Genomic DNA, 12,300 nt, shown 5'->3' on the forward strand with positions numbered 1-12,300 from the left:
AAACTTTTTGCAAGTGAGTGTGCAGTCATATCTTTCATATACTGAATACTTTAACTTATAACATCTTTTTGATATTTTAATATTTTGAGTTAATAGATCTAAACGATTCTACTTTATAGTGTACAAATGTCTGCAATAAGACAAAGAAAACGTCTGCTTTCTGAGCCATCGAGCGCGCGCCCTCTGGAGGACGAAACCGGTGATAAGTTAGGGACCATGTAATGTTTTTTTAACCTCAGTTTATCTGATTTTTTTTTTTTTTTTTTTTTTACTGAATTTTAATCTTTACGGTGTTTATATAAAATTCCAATATAAAAAAACAAGTAGGAAACATTCAAAATTAGATGATTGTGCAACAGCATTTCTAATATTTTGAATATAAATATGCTTGTTTCTGTACTCCTCAAAGAAGATTTTGAAGCTTTGCCTAATATTAAATCAGGTCTTTAGTTTTTATGATCACATTTGCTGTAGTTTTTGAGTGTATTGCATGAATACTGCAAGAACAATATAAGGTATAGCTTTAGATTGATTGTTCAGGATGGGCAGGGGTCATTGAAAGATTATTATTGATTAACATCCATTTATTCAAGAGAAATGTGAGGTCAACAAGTTCCAAAAGCTAAGGAGATGCATTTTAAATTGCAAATATGCTCTTTTTCTAATGATAAAGGGGACCTATAATGCCCCTTTTACAAGATAAGTCTCTGGTGTCTCCAGAATGTGTCTGTGAAGTTTCAGCTCAAAATCCCCCACAGATCAATTATTATAGCTTGTCAAATTTGCCCCTATTTGGGTGTGAACAAAAACACACCGTTTTTGTGTGTGTCCCTTTAAATGCAAATGAGCTGCTGCTCCCACCCCCTTTCCAGAAGAGGGCGGAGCTTTAACAGCTCGCGCTTCGGTTGCTCAACAACAACAAAGCTGGAGAGTCTCAGGCAGACAAAATGAGGATTGTCAGTAACGGTGTTCAGCCTTACATTGTTCAAACCGGAGTCGACACTGATGGAGAGGAAGAAGTTACAACTTTTAGAATAAAACTGGACGTTTCTGAATGGTTAGTGGATAAGTTTGGAAGAAGCTTGTTGTAATCCCTACCAGCCATTTGTTGTCGTCCTTAAAAAGTGATTTCTGTAAAAGAAAATATCTCTCTTTGCATTGAACTTTGAGCGTCATAACTTTGCAGATGTTGTTTATGATCAAACAGCAACATTACACACTAACTAAAGTTAAAAAAGGGATCAAGGACCCTTTTAACAGATCACATTTTTTTTATGACTTAACAATTCATAGTTTAGTATGTGATTGAGTTAAATGGATAGCCTAAATAAAAATGTCTATTGATGTGTATAACCTGCCTAATCATCTGAAAAAATATGTATTTTAATACCATTACTATTAGTATTATTATTAACAATCATTTAAAGCTAAAGTTACAAACTGAAAGATTTATGTATCATTTAATTTTTTCTCCAGGTCATAAATCAGCGCTCTTTAATGAATAATCAACCTCCTTCCATTGTTTCAGATATACAAAAGTATTACTGAAGACATCCAAGAGCACCAGCCATGCAACAGAAATGAAAACTAATACATAATAAATGAGACACATGGGTTATGTAGTTTTTTTATTTTATTTTTGTGTTAATACAATAAATATACAAAACTCAAACTACTCAACATGCGACTAAAGGAGCGAGACAGGAGTGCATTTGTACAGTACAATGAAATTCAGGACGACAGGCCACCGTTCCTTTAGTTATACAAAATATACAAACATCCCTCGAGTCTGTTTTAAATAATGTCAGAGTAGTAGTAGTACAACCAGTGATGGATTTTCTTCAATTCATTTCTCACGTATCAGTGTTTCAACTAAGTTAGCTAACATCACTAATTTAAAAAAGACAGCTTAAAGCCACGATCCATTGCATCACACACAAGAGGTCACGTCAGTATCTGTCGTCTCGCGCTCCCAACAGATTCTTGTGGGGTTTTTTTTTCGGTTTTAAATGAAAGCATTTCAAAAACAAAATAGAGGAACATTCAGGTGCCATTTGTTGAAATTTATTTATAAAAGGAAGAACGACTTGCTGTAACTCACACACATTCAGAGAACCGTACATGAATGAAAATGACACTCCATAAGATTTTAAACAAAATAAGGAATAGTGTTGTCAAAAGTACCGACCGCGATAACAAGTAGATACTGAAAATTGACGGTTTGAGTGCTGTTGTTGAGCTGATTCGTAAACACCTCTGATTGGCCTTTGTATTCACGCGCTCATCAAGTATATCTGTGATTGGCTACAATGATCAACGCGCGGGAGCGTTTGAATTTGAAAGCGTTTAGAAAGCGGGATCGTTTGAATTTGAAAGCAGTAACGGTCCGCTGAGAGAAGCTCGCTTTCAAACGCTTCCGTGTATATCGGTCCAAGCGCTCCGTGAAGAGCGTCACTGATGACTATTTACAACATATTTGTGAAGCGTTGATCATTGTAGCCAATCACAGACATACCAGATGAGCGCGTGAACAAAATGGCCAATCAAAGGTGTTTATGAATCAGCTCAGAAGCCCTCAAACCGTCATATTTTTTAAAGGATTAGTCCACTTTTAAAAAAAAAAACGTTTCCTGATAATTTACTCACCCCCATGTCATCCAAGATGTTCATGTCTTTCTTTCATCAGTCGAAAAGAAATTAAGGTTTTTGATGAAAACATTCCAGGATTTTTCTCCATATAGTGGACTTCAATGGACTCCAGACAGTTGAAAGTCCAAATTACAGTTTCAGTGCAGCTTCAAAGGGCTTTAAACGATACCAGACGAGAAATAAGGGTCTTATCTAGAGAAACCATCAGCCATTTTCGAAAGAAAATAAAACTGTATATGCTTTACAAACACAAAATATCGCCTTGAACGTACTTCCGGTTTCCGCATTCTTCAAAAAGCTTACGCTGTATGTCCTATGCCTTCCCTATTCTACTTATGGAACGAATGCGGCACCAGTTTAGTTTTTTTCCGTAAGTTAAATAGGGAAGAACATTAAGCATAAGCGTTTTGAAGAATGCAGAAACCGGAAGTACGTTCAAGGCGATATTTTGTGTTCATAAAGTATATACAGTTGTATTTTTTTCGAAAATGACCGATCGTTTCGCTAGATTAGACTCTTATTCCTCGTCTGGTATCGTTTAAAGCCCTTTGAAGCTGCACTGAAACTGTATTTTTGACCGTTTGGAGTCCATTGAAGTCCACTATAAGGAGAAAAATCCTGGAATGTTTTCATCAAAAACCTTAATTTCTTTTCAACTGACGAAAAAAAGAGAGATTAATATCTTGGATGACATGGGGGTGAGTAAATTATAAGGAAAAGTTTATTTAAAAGTGGACTAATCCTTTAAAATTGACAACACTAATAAGGAACATATTGAAATAAAAGGAATAGCTCACCTAAGAATCATTTTTGTTGGACTATTCCTTTAAAGCAAAATGTGTCGGACTTCAAACCAAAGCTGATGCAAACTCAATACTGAAAACAGGTGATGAACACACAGTTTGTTCTCACACACATACACACACACACCGAGAGTGTTGCTGAAAGGTTAAGATCAAGATCAATTTGCATCTTGATACATATCCCATAATCGCAAAACTTGGCTGTCTCTTGGCGACAGTAACCAAGGCTACAAGGTTCTCTGCTCCAGTCAATAAAAATAGAGGAAAACAAACTACACAGACAATGATTCAGAACACGATTAAGGATCCAACCTCGGGACGGCCCAGCACGGCACAGTCTTACACACATCCGCAGGATAAATTAGACTTGTCGTTAGCGATATGCGGTTTTGGGGCGTGATGCAAAGATTTTAATTGTGATTTTAAAAGTGTTTTCCAGTTTAGACTGGGAGAGATGATGATCCACGGCCCGGCAAGCTTCCCATGCATGTGCAGGAACGTATCCTGAGTGGTTCACACTTTTAAGAATTAGTTTCCATTCCAAAACAACTCTATTAGAAAGACAAAAGAAACCAGAAAGCCTCAGAATCATTCATATGTTTAAAATCAGTCAATACTTTATGTCATCATACAGGTTTGTATATATATATTTATATATTTACAGGTGAAGAGACCCTCTGAGTTGCGTGTGGAGCGTTTACGGTCACATCTGATGGGCGTCTTCATGTACTGATGGCTCATTTGCAGGATAGTTGGGTGAATCTCGCTAAGAAAAGGTCATATTATACCCCAAAATCCAGTTTCAGTAATGCGAAGAAATGGATTTAAATGCTTAATTGTCACCAAAATGGAGTGAATTTTGAATTTGAGATTAAATGTGACCTGGACTTGCGTAACTGTGTGAGATCGCTCATCTTACGAGTGTTTGTTTAAGCGGAGATGATCGGTAAGACAGACCTGTGAGGGCATAACCATTCTTTTTTCCTTGGATCCCATAAAAGGACATTTGATGACATCACTTCCTGTTGTTTAACAAGGACAAACACCCAACAGTGATGTGAACATATAAAGTGACTCTTTAGGCTGTTTAACACACACAGGCGCTCCACACACACACTCCAACTAAAGAACAGGTCAGCACACCTGCCGATTGACAGGAGGGGAGGAGCTGTGGGCGGGGTCTCAGTCAGTCACAGGAGTGCATTAAGTCAATGAGAGTGGGTGTGGTCTTGAACAGCCAGTCAGCGCTGACGAATGGCTGTAAGGACATTAGGAGGAATGAGGAGGGCGGGGTCGGAGTAGCGTGGGTGGACTTGAAGTTCTCTGAACCAATCAGATCTGCTCTTTGAAGGCTCCCCGGGCAGCAGTGGAGGCGGCGTTAGCGGCGGCGGTCTGAACTGTCTTGTTGGCCATGACGCCGGTGGCGAACTCCTGCTGCGCCTTCTCGAAACTGGCGCCGGTGGTTCGGTACAGCGCATGGACCTGCAAATAAACACACAGACGTTTGATTCTACTGGAAATAACGTCTGTATACTTATAATATATATACAGTTGTATCTATATACGTCTATATTATACTTGAAACAACTAACCTGGCTAAAAATGAAGAGAAATGAAGGACTGAACTGGAAAACCAATAACAACTCCTACAATTTGACTGATGTTCACTTTGGTTATGGTTGTGTTATTATTCTATTTATTAACATTTTGAATTAGATTTTATTTATATATTTTTTGTTTTCATTTTATTTTAACATTTTGAATTAGATTTTATAGTTATTTTTTTGTTTTCATTTTAATTTAACTTTTTGAATTAGATTTCATTTTTATACGTTCAGTTTTATTTTAATTTGCATTTTATTTTAACATTTTGAATTAGATTTTATTTATTATTTTCAGTTTTCATTTTAATTTAACATTTTTGAATTTTTATATCTTTATTTTATTTATTAATTTTATTTCAATTTAGTTTAGTTTTAGTGATATTATATTGGTTTAATTTCTATTTAACTTAAGTTCATTTTTATTTTGCATTTTATTAACATTTTGCTTTTTATTATTTTCAGTTTTCATTTTGATTTAACATTTTGAATTAGTTTTATTTTGTATTTTCAGCTTTCATTTTTTATATCTTCATTTTATTCATTCATTTATTTATTCATTTTATTTCAATTTAGTTTTTGTGATTTTATATTGGTTTAATTTCTATTTAACTTAAGTTCTCATTTTAATTAGCATTTTATTTTAACATTTTGAATTAGCTTTTATTCATTATTTTCATTTTTCATTTTGATTTAACATTTTGAATTAGTTTTTTTTTTATTAATTTTATTTATGCATTCATTTAATCTCCATTTAGTTTAGTTTTAGAGATTTTATATTGGTTTAATTTCTATTTAACTAACATTTTGAATTAGATTTTATTTTTATATGTTTAGTTTTCATTTTAATTTGCATTTTATTTTAACATTTTGTATTAGCTTTTATTTATCATTTACAGTTTTCATTTTAATTTAACATTTTTAAATGTTTTATTTTTATATATTCAGCTTTTATTTTTATATATCTTAATTTTATTTATTAATTTTATTTCCATTTAGTTTAAGTTTGTGATTTTATATTGGTTTTTTAATTTCAATTAAACTTATTTAATTTAATTTCAGTCTCACTTTTGGTACTTCAACTTATTTTATATTATTTTAGTTTATTTTTGTGTAAGTTTAAGTATAAACTTAGTGAACAATAACAACACTGTTAATGGGTGCATTTGAGGTGAAGCAAATATATTTATATGACATGAATTTTGTGTTTAAGGTGAATCACCTTTTTAAACATGATGAGAGACATGACAGCCGACGCGGTGAAGAGGGCAGCGATCAGGATCATGATGATGCCGACGGGAATACTCGTGTTCAGCCCGGTCAGCGCAGAGATCCAGCCACTACACACACACACACAAAGAATCAGTCATTATATCACATAGTCTATGATGAAACCATATAAAGAAAGTGCCTGTGTCTGAAATTAACATTTTTTTTAGTAACGATAAACATTTGCATATTTTCAAAGGCATTTTTCCCATTTATGGGGGATTTTTTTTTTTTTTCATTAAAATCGGCATGTCATCCATTTATGTCACGCATGTCATCTGAACAAAGTAAATGACAAATTATCAAGTGAAGAATTATGACCAAGTATAAATTCAAGTGTAGCTGTAAACAATCCGATTCAGTCACTATGTTTGAAGAAATAGCTCTATACAGTCTGTGGTCACAGTAGGTTTTTATGTATTCACTGTTAGAAGTTTTAAAATTGTTAATTTTGGGGGTTTAGAAAGCATTTAAAAAATAGACTGGAATCTATTTGCAGTCTAATGTGTTTTCTCACCTGGCTCCCCAGCCTGCAATGCCAATGGCTTGCAGCACATGGACACCAAACTGGCAGATATAGACGAAGAAGAACACAAAGAACCTAAAAGAGCTGTCACTCCTTCAGAGGGAGAAAGAGAAAACGGTTACAATCTGAATTCTCCGTAAAAAGGTACAGTGTGTGTGTGTGTGTGTGTGTGTGTGTGTGTACCTGAATGCTCCATACAGGGGTCTGTACCAGCAGACAAATGAACAGGGTGTAAACAGCATAAACCAGAGCATAGCCAGACCAAAATCCACTCCCCTCGATGCATCCACACAGAACCACGACAAACAGCCGAATATATTTGCAAACAGCGTCCCCGTGTGGACTGGAAGAGAGTAACATGAGAGAAGAGACCATGAAGGAAACATCACCCATAGTGTAGGAGAAAAAAAAAAACTCACTATAAAGCTCTGTTTTGTTTCTTGTTTAAAAAAAATAAAAATAAAAAAGTGATTAAAACTGACTAAATTGATAAAAAAATAAATTCTAAAAAACATAATGACAATTTAGCAACCTTAAACAATGTTTAAAATAAAATAAACAAACTAGAGTGAAAAAAATTAAAGTGTTAGTTCACCCAAAAATTAAAATTCTGTCATTTATTGCTCACCCTCATGCCCGTAAGAGATTCGTTCATCTTGAAAACACAAATTAAGATATTTTTGATGAAATCTGATATATTTCTGTCCCTCCATAATCAGCCTTCACAAATGAGGGGAGTGGAAGTCTAAATTCAATCTGTTTATCATATAAAGTGATCGAGTCTCTTCAGAAAATTTGGACTAAACCGCTTGATTCACATGGATTAGTTTTACGCTCTCCTTATCAACTCTTTGAAGCGTCAGAGTGGTAGTCGAATAGCGGTCACTGGAGGGACAGAAATCTCTCAGATTTCATCAAAATATCTTAAAGGTGCCGTAGAACGTGTTTTCAAAAGATGTAATATAAGTCTAAGGTGTCCCCTGAATGTGTCTGTGAAGTTTCAGCTCAAAATACCCCATAGATTTTTTTTAATTCATTTTTTTAACTGCCTATTTTGGGGCATCATTAAATATGCGCCGATTCAGGCTGCGGCCCCTTTAAATTATCGTGCTCGCCGCCCCCGGAGCTCGCGCTTGCCTTAAACAGCATAAACACAGTTCACACAGCTAATATAACCCTCCAAATGGATCTTTACAAAGTGTTTGTCATGCAGCATGTCTAATCACGTAAGTATGGTATTTATTTGGATGTTTATATTTGATTCTGAACGAGTTTGATAGTGCTCTGTGGCTAAAGCTAACATTACACACTGTTGAAGAGATTTATAAAGAATGAAGTTGTGTTTATGCATTATACAGACTGCAAGTGTTTAAAAATGAAAATAGCGACGACTCTATTTTGACCGTGAATACAGTAATAAACGATGGTAACTTTAACCACATTTAACAGTACATTAGCAACATGTTAACGAAACATTTAGAAAGACAATTTACAAACATCACTAAAAATATCATGATATCATGGATCATGTCAGTTATTATTGGTCCATCTGCTATTTTTCGCTATTGTCCTTGCTTGCTTACCTAGTCTGATGATTCACCTGTGCACAGATCCAGACGTTAATACTGGCTGCCCTTGTCTAATGCCTTGAACATGGGCTGGAATATGGAAATAATGGGGGCGTACATATTAATGATCCCGACAGTTACGTAACAGTCGGTGTTATGTTGAGATCCACCTGTTCTTTGGAGGTCTTTTAAACAAATGAGATTTACACAAGAAGGAGGAAACAATGGTGTTTGAGACTCACTGTATGTCATTTACATGTACTGAATTCTTGTTATTCAACTATGCCAAGGTAAATTCAATTTTTAATTCTAGGGCACCTTTAATTTGTGTTCTGAAGATGAACGAAGGTCTTACAGGTGTGGAACAACATGAGGGCGAGTAATTAATGACATTATTTTCATTTTTGGGTGAACTAACCCTTTAACTGCTCAATTCATTTATAATTTTTATGAATGTTTTATCCAAGAACCTGTTAATAATTCAAGTGGTCTAAACATCCACCATCTCTGTTATATTAACAGAATCATTTCAAAACCTCTTCAGAGTCACTCAGAAGTTGCTCCATTAATAGTTGAGCTCAAAACCAGACTGTTCAATCATTTATATAATCTAAAGCAGAGCCACAGTGTATTCACCACCCATCATTCACAGGGAATCCTCCTGCTGGAATCAAATTGCACATCTAAGCATTTTCCACCAATACCATTCGTTTTGTTTTTTTGTGAAGTATAACCTTCAGAAAATACGGACTGTAAACCTCGGGGGGGGGGGGGGGGGTCAAACTAAACATTTATCTAAACTATTTTATTTTGTATTTCTTTTGTATGAGGTTTGCAAATAAAAAAAAATAATGGGATTATTGGTAAAGAACATGATGCGGAGCTCAAGTTGCACCCTATTCATGGAAAATGCTTTCAGTCTCAGAGTCAACTGCAGTTTTGGTGTGGAATTTGGCAGTGTCATACCAGAGAGAGAAAATACCTTACGGTTCTTTCACCACATTTACTGCACAAATAACTCCGGTCCCTCTCTGTCTCTGCCCAATTCCCTCCCAAATTCCTACACAACAAGGTCAGGCCAAACTTAAAGTCTAGTCTGATGATACCAGTCACATGATACCTCAAATCACATGATGCATGGTGGCCCCGCCCCTCCCTTGCTTGTCTAATACCATGTGACTGATCTCCTCCAGTATGAAACTCATCAAATAGAAGTCAGATTCTCTGGGAGGCACAAACAATCCTGAAGTCTATTAAGTTCATTTCATTTCCCAGAAGTCTTAACACTATTATTACCATATTACCATATTATTCATACCAAAAACCTTCCCAAACAGACACGGATAAAACTCATCAGCACAACTCATCATGTGAGTAAACACTAATGCACACCCTCTGAATTAACAGCCAGTTAAAGCATTAGTTCACTTCAGTATTCAAATTTCCTGATAATTTACTCACCCCCATGTCATAAAAGATGTTCATGTCTTTCTTTCTTCAGTTGAAAAGAAATGAAGGTTTTTGAGGAAAACATTCCAGGATTTTTCTCCATATAGTGGACTTCACTGGGGTTCAACGGGTTGAAGGTCCAAATGTCAGTTTCAGAGCAGCTTCAAAGAGCTCTACATGATCCCAGACGAGGAATAAGGGTTGTATCTAGAGAAATGATTGTTCATTTTCTAAGGAAAAAAAAAAGTAAAATTATGTACTCTTTAACCACAAATGTACGTCTTGCACTGCTCTGTGATGTGCCACGCATTACATAATCACGTTGGAAAGGTCACGCGTGATGAGGCGGAAGTACCGATCCAGTGTCTAAAAAGCAAATGTGTGAAGACTAAGTCAAGAAAAATGAGTAAATGGAGAAAATGAGTTTCTTCCACGTGACCTTTCCAACATGATTACGTAATGCGTGGCAGAGCAAGACGTACATTTATGGTTAAAGTATATACATTTTTCATTTTTATTATAAAATGACAGATGATTTCTCTAGATAAGACTCTTATTCCTCGTCTGGGATCATGTAGAGCTCTTTGAAGCTGCACTGAAACTGACATTTGGACCTTCAACCCGTTGAACCCCAGTGAAGTCCACTATATGGAGAAAAATCCTGGAATGTTTTCCTCAAAAACCTTCATTTCTTTTTGACTGAAGAAATAAAGACAAAAACATCTTAAATGACATGGGGGTGAGTAAATTATCAGGAAATTTGAATTCTGAAATGAACTAATCCTTTAAAATCATCTTTAAAAAAAAATAATGCTACTCAAAGCTCCTAATAAATATGTTCCTAGTTTATGTTACTGTACCATTAAGACTCCTACTGTATAAGTAAATGGCCTCTGTTGTCCGGCCTTCATAGGCTTAATGTTTGGTTTCAGTTTGGCAGCTTTTTTTGGACTGCTGGCATTATGGGATTGGTCGAGGGACACTCACACATCCAGAGATAGTACATGATCTTGACGGTTTTCTGGAACTCCACAGGTATGTCCACCGATATGTCATGATAGAAACACGGACCCACCGGAAACTTCTCTGGAAGAGGCGGCCAGTTGTTTTTCCTGCCTTAGAAACGGGAACCAAACAGGAAAAAAAGAATTAAAAATAGAAAGAAAGAGGAGGATGATGCAACATGAGCACAATGAAAAGAGGTGGTTAACTGGGGTACAACTGCAACAGAATGATAATGTAACTTGTAACTCATGGCGACTTTCATGCAATTTTTGGTTAGAATAAGCCGCAAACTTGCAGTTCGGTTCTCTTGGTTCTTTAGTTCTGAACCAAAAAGAAAAGATAAATTTAGTCCTGGTTAGCTTGGCATTCACACTGCCAGTTTAAGACCGAATCTAAATCACCAGATATGCTTGAGTATTCTGTGCTTGTTAGTGGTTGCATCGTGTGACATCACATCCTGTTTTAGGTTCGTTTAGATGTCTTTGTTCCATGCTGCATTATTATTTCAGTCGAACCGCACCAGATTTCGTTTGGAAGTGGATCGAGACCCACCTTTTCAGGGGTCTCGGTCCGCTTGTTTGGTGCACACCAGGGTTCAGATGGCAGTGTTTACACGTATTCAAATGAACCACATTAAAAAAGCAAATGCACCAGAGTTCGTTTGACCCGAACCAAACCTGAACACATCCTCAATCAGATTTTATGCTGAATTGTGGATATATAAATCTAACCTGCCCCATATGTTGTGTAAAAATAACTGTGCTGGCAAAGCTGAATTTTCAGCTGATTTGCTGCTCAAGAAACTTTTCTTATTATTATCAGTGTTGAAAACAGATGTGCCGTTTCATATTTTTGTTTTTAAGGATTCTTTGAAGAATATGAAGTTCAAAAGAACAGCATTAATTTGAAAAAAAAATCTTTTGTAATATTATAAATGTCTTTACTGTCACTTTTGATCAATTAAAGACAAAAACTTCAAACTTTTGAACAGTAGCGTGGGCACTTGAGAGCGCTTCAGTTCAGACGCTATATGTGCTATGATGATACAGAATATCTATGGAACTGCTACAACCAAGTTTTCCCGCGTTTTCCCACAGAATTGGGCTACTTTAACACTGTTGCCGCAGGCTGTTTTTCATGTCCACGGGTTGAAGTGACCCAAAATAACATGATATTTAGCACCTGCGAATTTTTACGCAGATTTTACCCCCCTGAAACACGATTGGGGTAGTTTTGGGCTATTTTTGAGAAGCAATTGACCATTCGCAAAGACCCGCCTCCTTTAGTTACTGTTGCTATGTCCGACAAGCCATGCCGCTCTCACGCCACAAATCAAGTTCTTACACAGTAAAAAATACACGGAGCAAAGAGGACACTGAAAACGTATCGACAGACAAGACAGAGCAGGTTACTTTTGAAATTAAAGTCTC

At 35.9% G+C, this 12,300-nt stretch overlaps 1 protein-coding gene across 1 annotated transcript in view; it reads right to left on the bottom strand.

Annotated features, from left to right (window-relative positions):
• Positions 1-4,047: 4,047 nt before the first annotated feature.
• scamp1 (secretory carrier membrane protein 1) overlaps positions 4,048-12,300 on the bottom strand; it is a 31,536-nt gene continuing 23,283 nt past the window's right edge. The window contains exons 5-9 of the mRNA XM_048165797.1: positions 10,853-10,981; positions 7,032-7,191; positions 6,840-6,941; positions 6,276-6,393; positions 4,048-4,934 (exon numbers count right to left, since the gene is read on the bottom strand). Of these exons, the coding sequence (XP_048021754.1) occupies positions 4,785-4,934; positions 6,276-6,393; positions 6,840-6,941; positions 7,032-7,191; positions 10,853-10,981 (659 nt within the window). The 3' untranslated portion in view covers positions 4,048-4,784. The remainder of the gene's footprint in view (positions 4,935-6,275; positions 6,394-6,839; positions 6,942-7,031; positions 7,192-10,852; positions 10,982-12,300) is intronic.

This window comes from Megalobrama amblycephala, linkage group LG18 (assembly GCF_018812025.1).
Source record: "Megalobrama amblycephala isolate DHTTF-2021 linkage group LG18, ASM1881202v1, whole genome shotgun sequence".
Taxonomy (NCBI): domain Eukaryota; kingdom Metazoa; phylum Chordata; class Actinopteri; order Cypriniformes; family Xenocyprididae; genus Megalobrama; species Megalobrama amblycephala.